Genomic DNA, 16,560 nt, shown 5'->3' with positions numbered 1-16,560 from the left:
CTGTATTTTATTAAGTGTGCAATAGCATTATGTCTCAAAAAACAATGTACATGCCTTAATTAAAAAATACTGTATAGCACACACAAAAACAAAGCAACCAAAAAAATACTGCATTGCTAAAAAATGCTAACCCTCATTGAGCCCTCAGCTAGTCGTAATAGTAACATCAAAGGTCACTGATCCCACGTCACCATAGAACATATGATAATGAAAATGTTTGAAATATTGCGAGAATTGCCAAAATATGACACAGAGACATGAAGTGAGCAAATGCTTTCAGAAAAATGGCACCGATAGACTTGGCACAAACCTTCAATTTGTAAAAAACGCAGTATCCGTCAAGTGTAATAAAGCAAAGTGCAATTAAACGAGGTGTGCCTGTGTAATAAATATTTGGTGGCTAATTCCTCAGGAAAAAAAAAGAGAGAGAGAGAGATTTAAGATAGCATTTCCCCACCCCAGAAGCAGGCATAAAGTATCCATGCATTAGTAACACTGTTAGCTGGAACTCTCTCTCTGCATTATCCATATAGTAAAAGGTGAGGAACCAGAGATTAATCAAGTGTTTATCGACAAGTGATGAAAGAAGTGCTATATGTTGGAACAGCCAGTCCAAAGATGAGTGTTTTTTGCATTAATCAGCAGTAAGAAATCTCAATGAAAAAAATATTGTTGAGATTAATATTAATGTTCCAATGTCAGATTTTGTACATCATAGGACCAAATTAGAAACAACTTAAACATCATTAAACAAACATATTCACTAATATTTTGGTCCTACCTCCATGGGATCCTACAAAGGACGTTCCACTTCCCATCCGGGACAGTTTTGTGATGAAATAGACTAAGACATAGTCCTTATTTCCTTGTATCTTGTTGATTTCATTTATAGCAGAATACCTATTTTAAAAACAAACAAGCAAAGACAAAATAAATCAAAACAAAACCCAAGAAAATAAACAAAATGGACGTTGTAAAATGCCTGAAGGGTGTCCTCGGAGCGGTCAAGTTCCATCTCACATTTTTTTAGCTTTAAATAGATTTCATACCCTCAAGCTTGCTATCCTCTCTTACAAGAGAATGGGAGCAAGACCTCTCTAAGTAGGCTCATCTCTTTCCCCCATTCTTGCATCCCTCTGCTTTGAAATGGCTTTTTTTTTTTTATTGGTCAGGAACCCTATCTTACAATCCTTGATGTGCTTGCTCTGATGCTACTAAGGTAAGGCTGGCGGACCTTTCCATTTCAAGAAACAGAGTTCTGTGAACAGACAACCAATGGCCAAAGACAACCAAGATATGAAATATGGTTTCCAATGCTTTAGAAGGCCCAGAAATTACTTTTACTTAAACATCAAGTAATAAGGGAACGTAGTTAATTCTAAAAGTATCAAATTTCCCCTACAAACAATATAAAGCTGCCCAACAAATACAACTGAAAGCATTTAAATACCATTATGGCCCTTAAACTTGCAATAACTTCATATCATGTAGTTTAAAATAAATAATGACCAAATTATGTCTGCTAACATATGTTCCAAGGATACTCTTTTATATCCTGCTAATATTCTGTTATTTACACTTGTTGCATTTGGCTATTTTTGTGTTGTTATGAGCCTTTTCTCTCTTTGTTTCTCTAGTCCACATTTAGAGGAATAAAAAGGGAGAATAATTTTTATTCTTATTTTTAATGTTCATTCTGATACTATACAGTTTTCAGGGAAGAAATTCTTTAGGAGCTCCTGAATAAATTTGGAGTTTCCTACGCAGTTTCCGAGAAAAATAACAAAAACATACTTTGCTGAAGCGATGAGCTGAGCACTGTGAATTCCATCTTCAAAATCTGTTTGAATAATGAGGATTTTATAACTGGCTTTGTGAGCTAAGCAGTTTCTGAAAGAAAAAGGAAATTATCCAAGTGAGTTTTCTGTCCTAAAAATTGGTGATAATATTCTCCAAAGTGATGGGAAATAGAAGGGGTATATAGAAAAACTATTCAGGTGGGATTTTCCTCTGCAAGTAAGGTGGGTAGACAATCCAGCGGAGAAAGAAAAAAGCCCCAATAAATGCCTCCCAATGAGGCATAAGGATGCTGGATTCAGAGAGGGCTGTTTTTGCAGAGGATAACAGAGACGAGAAGGACACCTGGAGAATTTAACAACATCCTTTTCAGAGTCACATGTCCTCAAGGTTCACTAACCAAAAGTGGTGAGAACACCAGTGGTTACCATAGCCATACATATGAAATACAAAGTGATGGATCCTGAGGAGGGAAAGGAACGGGAGGGGAAGGCAGAGACCCTCACCGAACTTCCCTGAGGAAGGAGTACTCGGTGTCAAAGTGCTGCAGTGACAGGATGGTGAGTTTCAGAGCCCTGTCCATTACTTCTGATTCTAAAAGTTCACAGTCATGACTGGTTAGCAGTCTGGAGAACGTTGTGATCTGCAAAGGCAGGAAATGCAAATAATTCGCTGGAATGCAAGAAAGGGTTGCACGTCCGCTAGGTTTAGATCCCAGAAACATGAGGATGTTCAGCAAATATCTTCCATGGGCTCCTCAGTGTGCAGTTGGTACACAGACAGAAAAGAATACAAACCCAGTGGAGTTTTCCAAAACGAGGCAGTGCTGAGGTAAACAGAACCTACAGGATCAAACGTATTGGAGAGAAGAGTCACCCTGTCCCTAAGAGGCCTTCAAGTCTTCTTCCTAGACTCCAGTGTCTTTTCCTACTTTGGATCCTACTGACAGTTCTGATGATACCTTAGGGCTCAGAACAAACGCCATTTCTCCTTTGCAATCTTACTTCATACTTTCAGATCGAGTTGGCCATTCATGTCCCTTCCCACAGCTGTTAGCAATTCTCCCCTGCCACTGGATCACACCGCACAGTGCAACAAATACACTCCTTAAGGGCATGCTGATATCCTAGGTCCTGAATCGTTATCTCCAGGCTGGCCTTACCACTGAGTTTCCTATTCCTATATCCAACTGCATGATAGTCTACCTAGATGTTACAGGAACATCAAAGCCCATCCCAAATGGAATTCACCACTGCCTCTGCCAAACTTGCTGCTCATACCTAGATTGTGATTAACCAAACTTTTGGTCATCCAAGGAAGAATCCAGGGAGCCATGTCTAGCCTCCTCCATCTCCCAGAGCCCCTATAAGGAATCAATCATTACCTCTGCCAATCTGCATCCCTACTATGTCTCAATTCCACCCATCCATCCTCTACTTTGACTGAACTGGTACTGCAGCCTCCCTACTGGTCTATCTTTTCTGTGAGTCTTTTATCGGACTTTTTTCCTTCCTCTCTCCACACACATTTCTCCATCACTCCCCTCTCTACAAGGAAGACAAAGCTCCTTGGTGCTACTGACAAGACCCTCCATGAAGTCTCTCCAGTTATATCTCATCCCCATCTCTCAGCACTCGCAGCCTTGAACTTTAAGCTTCATCAGCCTTTAACTCCTGGTTTCCTGCACAGACTGTGTTGTTTTAAACCTTGACATCCTTGCTCAAATAAGGTCCTCTGCCTATAATACCTTCCCAACCATACTTTACAATTAGCTTGACGGTCATCTCTTATTAAAGATGGGTTCACGCGACCTCGTATCCTGATCTGTGTTGCTCCTCTTTGCCTCTGTGGATAGCACTGTCATAAGATATCAACAGTACCCGTTCATGAGTGTCCTTCCACCTTACACTGTATGTAGACCAAGGCCAAGCCCTGTGTTAATTCATCTTTATATCCCCAGTGTACTCGAACCTCATTTGTTGAAGTGAACACTGTGCACAGCACTGCAGAAAAATGGGCACTCGAAACTTGGTTAAACTAACATGTATAAATATATAGGTCTCCTTGCACTTGCCAAGGAGAGGAACCAAAAGTCTCAACACATTCATTTATGGTTCCTATACACTGACTTGCAAAGAATCTTGAATTCTTGATGCTAGCGAGTCAAGGACCCTGAGGTAAAAGAGAAAAAGGGTAAAATATAGAAAGATAATCACCTCTGTGAAGACGGCACGGCGCCCCGCATCCATCGTGCAAAGGTGAGCCTGGAAGAAGTCTGCAAAGGAGTTATGCTGCTGCCTGTAATAGTATGCTTGCGACAGGGACTGTGCGGTGAACAGGCCTAGTGAGGAAGCGTTCAGCCGAACTACAGCATCAGGTGTGGCACAGTCCAGCAGCACCAGTTTGGCCTGCTCAGATACCTCCTGGTAAAGCTCATCCGTCAAGACCTTGTGCCCCAGCCGCTCTATGACCTGGAGCACCACAGAGGCACACGTGTCTGAGTGGTAGCCCATGAAGACATCGGAAGGGCTGTACTTGGGTCTGGCTAGAAACTGCTCTGCTTTCACGTCTATGAACTTCTCCACCCAGACCTTAAGCTCTTCCACGATATTCTTCTGCCATTTCTCCAAAACAGTGTTGATGTCCAGATAGTGCTTCTCTAGCCGGTTAATGAGGGGGATGGGAAAATGTTTGTAGACGACATCTTTCTCTTCGATGACTATCAAGCGGAAGTCTGGGTGAACCCGACATTTGACCCGATGGGTCCCCAGACCGAGGTCCACGTACTTCTGGCCACCGAGGTAGACGTAGTACTGATTGAGCGCATCATAGAGGCTCTCATAGAGGTTCTGTAGATTGAGCAGCACCACCATCTTGCCGGTTTCCATGCATATCTTCACTCGGTTGATATTTCTGCAGATCTGGGTGTACTCTTGGTCCTTGGGAAAACTGGATCCAAAAATAATCTCTGGCTGGTCTGCACTGAAGAACGCCTGCTGCAGGATCTGCAGGGCCACATAGTTTCTGGTCAGCACGAGCAGGTAGCGGGATTCGGAGTCGTCCAGCTCTCTGCCAGATGCCTTCTGAAGATCACCGTATATGTTCTGCTGGATCAAATGCATGGTGCTGATTTCTTCTGTGCACTTTGCCTCAGGTAAATTGGATGAAAAAATATCCAGGGCATGGATGTCGTCTTTGCCACTGAAGTTCCGAAGGACAGCTTGTGCGATGTCTTGAGGGGAAGGCTCTTTATTAGAGGCTTTTGCCGCGGCAAACACCATTTTGATGAGGCTGTAGTAGTCACGGAGCCCAAAGAACTCCTTGTCCTGCCTCTTACATACTGTTTCATAGGCTTTGGCAAAGGATGCAAAGTATCCTCGGATTCTTTCTTGGACGAGGGGCTCTGAAGAGCAAATTCCCCTGGCGCTCTCAATGAGCTCTCTCTTATTGGGGCTGCCACGTGACACAAAAATACCCCGGTTCATCTTGGCGGGGTCCAGGGCCCAGTTGGAAATGCCTATGAAGCCAACTTTTTTGTGGGGGGCGGGATCGTCTTCAATGCATCCATCTTCCAGCAGTGGGTGCAGAGCCTTCAGGGGCATTTTGGGCGAGTCTTCTGCCAGTCCAACCTCATCTAACACCACCACGGAGACGTACTGCTCCAGGTCTTTCCCCTGCTGGAAGCGGGCACACTGCTTGAAGGTGCCTATAATGCCCTGTGGGGTGGAATGAGGGCTACACTGGAACGACACCAGATGGACCTGCTTCAGGCTCCGGAATAGGTCCGAGTGCGCAGCCTGGCCTTGCATGGCATCTGCCACGATGGTCTTGGCGAGAGATTTGGAGCTGCCGGGCTTGCCCACCAGGAAGAGAGGAATCTTGAGCTCGATGCAGATAACCATCATGAAGACATTCTCCTTCAAAGCCAAGTTCTTAGCGATGGTTTTCCTCAGAGATATGTCATTCAGAAAAAGATCCTGGGTTTGTGTTATCTCATGCAGGATAATCTTGCTATCATTATATGGTTCTGGAAAGAACCTGCAAATGGCTTTCCGATAAGATTCCTTCTTCTCTAAAGAGGCGTGGTAACATACCCCGATGGCCAGCACCAAGGACCAGAGGATGGGATCTCTCTCAAAGTCATTTTGGATGACATCAGACTCGCAGAGAAAGGAATCCAGCTTAGACAAGAGCATCTCACTGTGGTCGTAAAACCATTTGAAAACTTTCACACAGCGTTCCACATCCCTGAGGCTGACAAAACTGCATTCATTTTGTCTTTTCCTCATGAAACCCTGAGAGGCAGAAAGCACTTCGGTGATCACACGAGTCTCGCTCTGCACCATCACGATGGAGTTCACCAGTCTCTGGACAATCTGCTGGATGTAGAGCTTTTCTGCTGAGTCATTCAACTGTCCGAAGTCCCACACCAGGGGGATCAGGCTCGGCGGCAGAGCGTGAACGCGGTACACCAGCTGCCTCAGGGGGATGGAGCCAAGCCTCTCCGCCGTCTCTTCTGCACTAACCCTGTATCCCAATCCAGCTGACTCCAGACGGCAGATCATCTCCTGGGTGTGCTTCCGGTAAGGGTTGCAGGCTGCTATGATATGCAAGCCAGAATTCTTAACCAGGGGCTTGCCACCCACTGTGTGGTCACACAGGACCTCTTTGATGCAGCTTATGGCCTCTGTGGTGTTGGCTTCATCAAAGAACAAGATGGTGTCTAGCTGAAATTGGTCCTTATTGAAGCAGGCGAGTGCTTCGGCCTCCCTGACCTTGGAGTAGATCATGTCGGCAGCTGTTCCTCCGTGAACCTTGACCAACTTCATGGTGTCAGCGTCAGCACCCCCACGCCGCAGGTCACTGAGGAATTTAATGAGTCTTGTTTTCCCACAGCCGGTTTCTCCCATGATGATGACAGGGATGCCACACCGGAAACGCATCTCGATGGCAAGGATCTTAAGCATATTGTCCGTTGTAAGCTCGTATGTTTCATCAGGGTCGATGGGCCACTGGATCCCCAAGGCCAGGCACAGCTTTCCAAGTTTCTCATGTCGGGGCAGCTGGTCAAAGTCCACATTGAAGGGCACCCTCTGAAGTAACAGGCCCTCATACAGTTGCACTGTCATAACATCCTTCTTGATTACTTCCCCACTCAAGCGGTCAATGGCGTCAACACCGCCGTTCTGATTGGGCTGGAAATGGAAGCCTATGAACGTCATGGATGTGTGGTCACTGTTGAAGAACACGTACGGGTGGGGCTCTGACTCCCACCTCTTCCGGAGAGTAAAAGGGGCAAGATCTTTTTCCTTGACCCCGTCCATGGTGACTGTGTACTTCCCTGGGCTTTGGTCGGATGTGTGAAGTGTAGGCGTGGCGAAATCTCGTGCCATGAAGATCATGAAGGTGACCACAAAGTTCTTGAAACCCACCAGAGTGTCTCCAACAAAGCTGGGATCGCAGAAGAGAGACGCCTCACAATCTCGGAGCTGGTAGTTCAAGAACCGAGCAAAGTTCCGAAGCTCTGACCAGGATGGGTTTATCACCCCACAGTAAATCAGGAGATGTTGGATGCATTCACCGGGGCTGCCCTCAACAGAGCCTTTTTGGTACTGAAATGTGTCTAGGTTTTCTTTCTGATGGAACCGCCTTAGATATTGGTAAGGTCTCTGGAATGTTTCACTGCAGAACGCTCTCTGGTCCATTCCTGGCTCTTCATAGCTCCACTGAGGATCCAGCTCCATGCTGATCACTTCTTTGGGAGGCCTGCACGTGACTTTGGGGAAGATGTCTAGAAAATTGAACTGGGGGACAAGTGTACTCTGGAAAGAAGAGACACAAATGAAATGAGTTATGGCTGAATTGCCTAAAAAATGCTTTTGTGTTTTAATCCTCCACATGGTCTAGACTGCATGGACCTTTACGAAAAATCACTTTCCATGAAGGGATTTCTGTAGATTCCTCTTTGCATGGGGTGTTACCTTTTGCACATTCAGGCATCATATGAGCTGCACTGTCGATCACAAAGCCCTTTTCTACCCAACCTCTTGGAACTAAATCTCTCCATCAAGTACATACGCGTGCACGTGTGTGTGTATGTCCGCATAAAACTCCCTTTTGTTAAGAAACTGAGATGATGAAAGTCTCCTTTCCCTGTCAGCTACCATTAAGAAAGATGGTGCTCCTCCTAGCAAATGAGTTTTCTGCATTCCCAGCACCACTGGCATTTAACCCAGACATACAGCATCCATCCCGATGAGAACAAATCTAAGATACTGCTAATTAATAAAAGAATCTTTTTATTCCAGGCATTACTTAAAAATAAGTTTAAAGATCTGTCTTTACTAACATTGCACTCAGCTACTTTGCTAAGGCAAAAGTGGGGAATCACAAAAACGTATCGAAGCCCCCACCCCAACAGTAACATGAAAGTGCCCTGATACACACCAGCTTCAAAGGCCTCCGTGGCAGCGAACTCCCTTCCAGGATTTCAACGATATATAAGTGGCATGGGTTCCGAAGCCACATCTTCCCATTTACATCCATTAAGTACTGGAGAATGAGGAGTTTGAAAAGAAACACCCAAATTCCAGTCTGCACCTAAAGACAGAATGACGTGGGTCTGTAAATACGTACACAAAAGACACCAATCCTCCCAACCCTAAGGACCCTCTTATTCAGCTCTTTGATAACGATGATACTGAGTATCAATACATGTACAAAGAAGCAAGTCTTTATACTGGGAAGGGGGCAAGGCAGGATGTGGGAGCTGTGTCTTTCCCAGCACGGCCACTCAGCTAGAACCTGCGGGCACTTACTGAAGAGGTCACGTCAAAGTGGAATACAATGGGTCTCCTCTGATACCGGGCGTCCAGGAAAGGCAGGAGGGAGCCCAGGACTTCATTCTCATCCACCTGAGGGTTGATCAATCGAATAATTTTTAGAGGCACTTTTTCTCCATTAAACTTCATTTTCAGTTGGCCGTGCAACCTCTTCACAAAGAGAGACCTTCCTGTGACGTGAACATACAAAAATTAGGCGCCAGGGCTACGGATCAAGAGTGAGAATGACCAGAAAGAGTCACTACAAATCGTTTCTCTTTGTACAAAATTCAAAACCGATGCAACCTAACATCAGGTTAAAGGACGCACGTTCGAACCCTCAGATTTCCTTGCTGTTACCCACCCACCATCCTTGCTGCTTCCTGGGACTAAGGATGGCAGTCTGAGCATAAGGACAGAAACAGCAGAGTTCGCTCCCGGGGGCGGGGAGCAATTTGCACTGGAAAGAAGGTAGTAATGTTAAAGGGATACAGTCAACAGAATGAAAATCATGATGGTGACTGAAGGCAGAGGCATCCGTTTCTTCTCAAGATGGGGTAATTATACCTCAGCCCGCTCAGGACCCACATCAACCCCAAAGTAGCCAACGGACTTAAAAAAAAAAAAAAAAAAGAGGAAACTGCAGAGATGCTAGTTTAAAGGGGGAAGATGGCTCAGCCAAGCTGGAAACCATGTGAGAAACGGTGTCCCGCTCCAGTATGGGTCACGATTTACAACTTCAGGTGAGTCAATCCTCTGGAGACTCAGTTTCCCCACCTGCAAAAGGGCTCATCTGAGCTCACCCCCCACCCCATTGGACAGGGAAGGGCCATCAGGTGGTCCCTGGGACTCAGGGACCCAGCAGCCATCATTACCGACACCCGCTCTCTCCGAGGCCACGATCCCAACACACATGTGGTCCCGGAACGTGGCAGCGGCTGACGGGGTCTGTTCCGGGACCCGGAAGTGGTGAGCCAGGTAGGCCTGGATGTCCTTGAGGGCCGCCTGGGGGGTGATGAGAACCTTGTGCTGGCTGAAGGCTGAGGGGAGGTAGCAGTGCTCTCGCTCATGGTCACAGACCATCACGAGCCGGTAGTGCTCCTGGTGGCGCTGCATGCACAGCCTCAGGAAGAGCTCCTCCGCCCGGCAGGCCACCTCGTAGCTCAGCTGGTCTGCGTACAGCAGGCTGTAGACCCTGAGTCCCTGGGAGCCCGGGGTCAGGCAGCGACGCAGGAGCAGCGCCACCTCCTCGAACGTGGTCTCTGGGGTGCAGAGCAGCACCTCGTCGTAGGTGGGCAGGGGCTGGTTCGGGGTCTGCATGTAGATGGCCAGGGCGGCTGGCAGCACCTCAGAGTGGCCACAGACGACGAGATTCGGCTGGCCGTCCTGCAGGCCTCTGGGGAGCTCCCGCTGCACAGGGGGCCCAGCCATCCTCGCCAGGCGAGCCAGACAGTGGCCAAGGGCCTCCAGGTCCAGGCAGTGAGGCAGGAAGACACTCATGCACGTCATCGAGTGCTTCATGATGACCCTCAGCTTGTCCACCAGTCTGGACTCAGAGAAGAGCAACAGTGGCAATTCTTCAACCACTGTACTCTCCTGGTGTGTGATGGCCCTGCCATTGGGCCCCCGGCAGGCCTCCGAGACGTCCCTAGGGGTGCAGTTGCCTTTGATGAAGGAGAGCATGGTGAGGGCGGCACTGCTGGGCACCTGCTTCCTGAGTTCCGAGCCCAGGTAAACCAGCTGCTCGGCAGTATAGTAGTTGAGGTAAAAGTGCTCAGCTCGCTTCTCTGCCACGAATCTCTCCCACTGGTCCAGGAAGTCCTCCATCTGCCGGCAGAGGGTCTCGAGCAGCTCAGCGACTGGCCCGCTCTCCACGAGCTGGCGCACGAGCTGCAGACCGAAGTCCATCCGGATGGAGGCACCCTTCCGGGGGGAGCAGTACACCTCGGCCGTCCAGGCCCTGAACAGCATATTTCCGGCAGAGTACAGGTTTATAAAGGACTGGACAAGCCTCTGCACGTTGCAAAACACCTGTTGCAAATGGAAGCAGGAGGCAGACGTCACAGAGCTGACCGCAGAGAGAAGGACACAACAGTCTAGAATAACACAAACAGATTGATAATTTGAAGGGCTGGGGTTCATGTTTTCTCCATGGTTCACTGTGTGATATCGAGCATGAGACTGATCACAGAAGGCCTTCCTTCCTCATTTCCACAGTCTCTTCTTTAGGAAGCAATACGTTGTAAAGATAAAGGAAACCATTTATAAAATACAAATGAACTTTAAGGACAAAACTCATAATCAAAAGGAGAGACCATGACATAAATCGACATGCCTTTCTCATCACGATTACTTCGGATGTTGATGAAGGATGTCCATGTACATCGTTAAGTACTTGGGGATGCTTGCTGATTTACAGAGTAAATCGACATCTCTTTGGGTCATGATTTCTGAATACATGCATTCTGCAACCCACTGGCTCCACTCTCCATGGGTTTAAGAGCAGAGTGATTCCTATGAATTAAATACAAGCTCAGGGCTTCCCTGGTGGCGCAGTGGTTAAGAATCTGCCTGCCAGTGCAGGGGGCATGGGTTCGAGCCCTGGTCCGGGAAGATCCCACATGCCGCGGAGCAACTAAGCCCGTGCACCACAACTACTAAGCCTGCGCTCTAGAGCCTGTGAGCCAGAACTACTGAAGCCCGTGCGCCTAGAGCCTGTGCTCTGTAACAAGAGAAGCCACTGCAATGAGAAGCCCACGCACCTCAACGAAGAGTTGCCCCCGCTCACCGCAACTAGAGAAAGCCTGCGTGCAGCAACGAAGACCCAACACAGCCAAAAATAAATAAATAAAATAAATAAAATTTAAAAATAAACAAATAAATACAAACTCAAACTCTTCTGACTTTCCCAGGCACCTCAGCGGTGAGAGTCCTCAGTCCAAACAGATGGGAGTAGGATACCTGCTCCAACATAGATACAAACCCTTACCTCAGAAAATACCTCTACGACTTCAACATTGTTGTGATCTTTCTTGCCAGACATCAGCATCAATTTGTTCAAAAGCTCCTTCAGCTCTTCTAAAGAGTAGTCTCGCACCTCCTCGTGGCCTCCGTGGCCCTCAGGAAGGATTAAGTGTAGAACTGTGTCTGGGGAAATCTGTGGAACAGTACACAATCAGAGGTCATTTTTGAGAGGCAGAGACCCCCCCACCCCCGCCCCTGAGGACAGCAACCTGTAAGAGCCACCTGCAGCTGTGCCTGGGATGTGATGCTCACCTTTTGGCCATCCGCGGGAGCCTTGATCACATAGATGCCTCTGCTGTTGATTGCTGTCGCCAGGGACAGGGATGAGAGCTCCACAGACCCGTGACTCTCCTTCACTGTCTTCAGCCACTCCAGGTTCCGGGCAGAGTCACACTGTTGGGACAGGAGAGAAAATGGGCCACAGCTTACAGGTGATCTTCTTCCTGCCACTCTCTCCACCTCTGCCTTCCAGGGGCAAACTCCTCCTCCCCTTCTCTGGCTCAGCGTGTCATCACCCACAGGGGGGGCCTCCCTCACCCGCTGCCCACCACTGCCACGGGCTTTGGCTCTCCCTCTTGGGACACTTGTCAGGAGGTGTTGCTGCAATGGGCTGCTCCCCTGTGTTCTCACCCGGTGCCCTGGATACATGGATGGGGAGGGACAGGCATGAACCCAGCTCTCTGTGAGAAGGCAGCGTTCTGCCGGGCCCCCAGCTGGGGATAATGCTGGCTATAACAAGGCTGTGAGCTCTGCTGCTCCTTCCATTCCTCTTTTCCTCCCCCATCCCTTGTGGGGCTCCAGCCACCCTGTTACACAAGCTATGTACTGGGTTGGCCAAACAGTTCGTTCGGGTTTTTCCGAACATCTTACAGAAAAACCTGAATGAACTTTTTGGCCAACCCAATACTATGGGCCTGCGTGGGCCCTGTGCAGATGGTTTAACTTACAGTGAAATGTTTATTTTTTCTGATTAAAACTGAATCTGTACCAATTGCGGAAAGTATGGAAAATACCAAAAAGTATAGAGAATTAAGTAACAATTACCACCATTAAGAGAAAACCACTGGTAACATTTTAACATATTTCAGTCTATTTTTCCCATTCTTTTCGCATAGTAGAAATCTAATTTACATGCAGTTTTGTATCCAATTTTCTAACATAATAAGACAGAGAAAGCATTTCCATATAGGAAGAAACTGTTTTTAAACATCCTTTTAAATGACTGCATTAAAAACCTGCCATGTGAGAGTGCAATAGTTTGCAGTCCTGCCCCTAGTGTTTCTAAGCGATGCTTTATTACACTTATCTATTTTGGAGCCAGAAATAAGACTCACCAGTTTTTGGGGCAGGTGGTGGTCATTATCCAGAGCCTTCCACAGCTCTTTCAGGTGCTGCATGAATTCATCGAAACCCGCACTCGTGTCCAGCTCATACAGCAGGGGTGCAAAGCCCTGCACAGCATCGTGGAAGCAAGCCACCCGATCCACGTCAATGTCATTCTCCCCCGCAGAGATGGAGGCCAAGTCCACGAACACCTTCAGCTCAGTGATGCCTGGGGAGGGAGAGGCAGGTGAGTGCAGGGCTACCCCGTGATGATATGAGCCTCAAATCCGCGACAATGGTCCTCACTGAAGCTATAAATGGATATTCAGTGGATTTTTAGGGGTTTTATCCACTTTTTGCTTTCGATAAGAACCTGGGGCATTTTTTTCTTTCTTGCCATTTATGTTGACACTGCTGACCAATACCTGACCTTACTGAACAGCATCAATGTCCAGGCATTGCATGGGGCTTTTGTGTACCTTACTTCATATAATCACACAATATTGCCATTTCGTTACGAAAAAAACAGTAACATGTTGACAGTTATCTATAAAAAATGGCTGCTCACTAATCAAAATCTGTGCATCACTGTGGCCCGAGGAGCCCATAGCTGAAAGCAGCGAGTCTGTGATGAGCTGAGCAGGCGGCCCCTCCCCTGTCCCTGCACACCAGGGCTGTCCACCTTCCCTCTTCCCTGGCTCCATCTCCCCTCCATGAATTAATTCTGCCAAAGTCACCAAAGCCACAGTTAAAAAGACTGCCAAGCCCTTGCACAACGACAGGTAGAGGTGATTAAGCCAAGACAAGTTCGCCTTGGCTTCTAGTAAAAATCAACCGGAGGAAAAAGCTAAAGGGACACAATTTTAAAGAAAATGATCCCTTGCTGTTCACAGCAAGCATCCAGAGTGAGAGGGAAAAAAAGTAGCCAAGGAAATAGTTTTTACACCCGAAAATGAGCTATACTGTCCTGAAATAAATGCTACCTACAATCAACGAGGCACACCCTGCACATTTACCAAAGAATACAGACGAAAACTTGCTAAGAGACTAGACTTAATTATTACAATCACTAAGATGAAAGGAGAATTATAGGACGTGATAGTGGGGCTAATTATTGTTACAATGGCAATCATATTACAAGATATAAATGTATCAAATCAATGTGCCATACACCCTAACTTTACACAATGCTACCTGGCAAATACATTTCAATTAAAATGTTTTAATTTAAAAAATGCAGATGGCATCTCATGGTCCTTTACTCAGAACATGATCAAGGGGAGGGGCTGCCCACACGTTTAGGAAGACCACCCTATGAACCATCTAAACATGCTCCAGACTTCCGGCCACCACAGTGATGGACTGTACCTCCGAGAGCCTCCCGGACCCAGCTGATGAACTCCTTCCTCCGGGACAGCTCCTTCAGACACTGACACCGGGTCTCATTGACGTCCTGCAGCAGCTTTTTGGCATGGATAAGCTGCTGGTTGATCCGGTCCAGTTTTTCGTGGCGAAAGTTGTCCAAGACAGTCTAAAAAAGTCATCAAAGCAAGTTGTCAAAGAGAGTCTGCAAGAGAAGGTTGTATGTGCACTGGAACTGGCTCCTGGACCCCCCAAAACAACAATGTTGACCGTCCCAACAGTCCTTCCCACCAAACTTCCAGGATTGGCAGGTGCATAAAGCTCTTATCCCAGATTGGACACTGTAGCCACTCTTCTGTCCCACCTCGATCCATAGTAACTACAGTTCCTCCGCACCTGGCATTCTGCTAAGCAAACCTACACAAGAACCCTGCCAGGTGCACCTTGTAATTTTTTCTATTTTCTAGGTAAAGAACAGAAGGACCAGGACAGTGACCTACTCAAAAACACGCTGCTGGGCTTCAAGCTTACATGTGCCAGTCCCCATCATACCTGTCTATACAATAATATAGGTCACCATACACCTTATAAATGCTCACCTAAAAAAATCAGAAAGCAGAAGACTCACTTCTTAACTGTAACAGATAATGTACCACGTGCCGCTCCCAGGTAAGCACTAGATGTGCAAAGCTGACAAAACAAATGGCTTTTAGAACCTAAAGAGCTCAGGTGACTCTTTACAAATACCTGATGACTAAAAGAGGATCATTGCCTTTTCCTAAATTCACGATCCTCCTGCCGATCCAAGGAAACCCTCACTAGCCAAAACAGTCGCACTGTTGGTAAACAAAGGTAAGAACGAAGCCCTTGGCATATGCAGGCATCGAATAAAATACAAATAACGTTGAAGGAAGCTGCGGAATCATCTTGCCCAGTTTTTAAGAGCTCGAGAGCGGCATCCCCGCCACCCCCACCCCCAGTAGTCCCCAGTAAATAACTTACAAAGCTTAGTAAGATGTGGAGAACACCAAAGTCGCCGGTCAGGGCCAAATTCTCTTTGACCTTCAAGATGACCTTGGCTGAGTCGACAGCCTGATGCAGGTGATGGTATTCCTCGATCTGCCGGACTCGCTCCTTGATCCAATCTTTTTGGTCACTGGGGTACAGAGCACACATGGTCTGGAGGTCTTTAGTTAGGTCGCTGTATTTATTCACAAAGTTTTTGAAGATGTCATCGATTTCCCCAAAGGTGACTTCCCCTGACTTCAGATCCTGATACAGTTTCGTAAACCTTTTGAAACAAGGGCCATATAAACATTGATACATCTCTTCAGGGTGGAATAGTTTCCTTTCCAGCTCCTCCTCTGGCTCACTCAGCTCCTGGGCGGCTTCTGTCCAGAAGACCTGGAAGACGTGGCTGTCCTTCAGCAAGTCTGCATTTCTGGCCATTTCTTGGACTGCAGGGCTCAGGTTGTAATGCGTTGTCCACGTTGAGTCGAGGGAGGTGGCTGACAAGTTCACCATTACGACTTGGTTTAATCTTTTCCCGCTGAGGTCTTCCGAATGTCTTTCAGCAATCTCCCCAAAATCCACTTTTGAAACCATAAGAGAATGTCAAAAGTGAAACCTCTATTCATGATATCATTTCATTTTACTTTCCCAGTTTTTACTCCCCTCGCTGCTCTTAAGGAAATGCAAGTGAACACACTTGCTGGCATTGTTCTCAATAAGAATCCCTAAGTCTCCACCCTCACCTAGCTCGTCAACTTCTGGGAGAAGATGACAGTCTGACATCTGCACATGCTTCCACTCCCTCCCCATATTCTGTTCCAATGATAGAAAAGAGATTGTTGTTCAAAAGCCATAAAGCAACAGGGCTGGGAAGGACAGAAAAGGAGATCACAGCAGCAAAATTTTGGAACTTGAAAAGCAGATGTGCTAGGGGGTAAATGACGTCTTAAGCCTCAGAACGTGGGGTCCTAGCCCATGGTGGGGAAACCTGAGTCTGCCACGTGTCTGGTGTCACAGACTTCCCCCAATGCACAGACACTGGCTGCACAGGTAACTGAAATTTGGGAGGTGGTGATAAAATAAGGAGGACTGGGCTGAAAGTCTGCTTAAGAAGTCATCAAATAGCCTCATTTTCATCCCCACCCGTTCCATACGGCAGGTTGATGGCACCTCCTCCACCCTGGCAAGCAATGGGCGGTTTATATTTTAGACAGGATAACAC

At 47.1% G+C, this 16,560-nt stretch overlaps 1 protein-coding gene across 7 annotated transcripts in view; it reads right to left on the bottom strand.

Annotated features, from left to right (window-relative positions):
- Positions 1–16,560, bottom strand: part of RNF213 (ring finger protein 213) — a 110,275-nt gene that overhangs the window by 38,399 nt on the left and 55,316 nt on the right. For all 7 annotated transcript variants that reach the window (XM_082861188.1, XM_082861191.1, XM_082861190.1 and 4 more), the window contains 12 exons: positions 15,330–15,919; positions 14,334–14,496; positions 12,977–13,194; positions 11,895–12,035; positions 11,608–11,775; positions 9,494–10,649; positions 8,616–8,809; positions 8,245–8,397; positions 4,014–7,619; positions 2,304–2,440; positions 1,795–1,890; positions 782–900 (listed from right to left, as the gene is read on the bottom strand). In XM_082861188.1, coding sequence (XP_082717314.1) covers positions 782–900; positions 1,795–1,890; positions 2,304–2,440; positions 4,014–7,619; positions 8,245–8,397; positions 8,616–8,809; positions 9,494–10,649; positions 11,608–11,775; positions 11,895–12,035; positions 12,977–13,194; positions 14,334–14,496; positions 15,330–15,919 — 6,741 coding nt within the window. The remainder of the gene's footprint in view (positions 1–781; positions 901–1,794; positions 1,891–2,303; positions 2,441–4,013; positions 7,620–8,244; positions 8,398–8,615; positions 8,810–9,493; positions 10,650–11,607; positions 11,776–11,894; positions 12,036–12,976; positions 13,195–14,333; positions 14,497–15,329; positions 15,920–16,560) is intronic.

The sequence above is a fragment of the Leucopleurus acutus genome, assembly GCF_964270905.1.
Source record: "Leucopleurus acutus genome assembly, chromosome: 19".
Lineage (NCBI taxonomy): Eukaryota > Metazoa > Chordata > Mammalia > Artiodactyla > Delphinidae > Leucopleurus > Leucopleurus acutus.
This window is presented reverse-complemented; position numbering and strand designations above follow the sequence as displayed.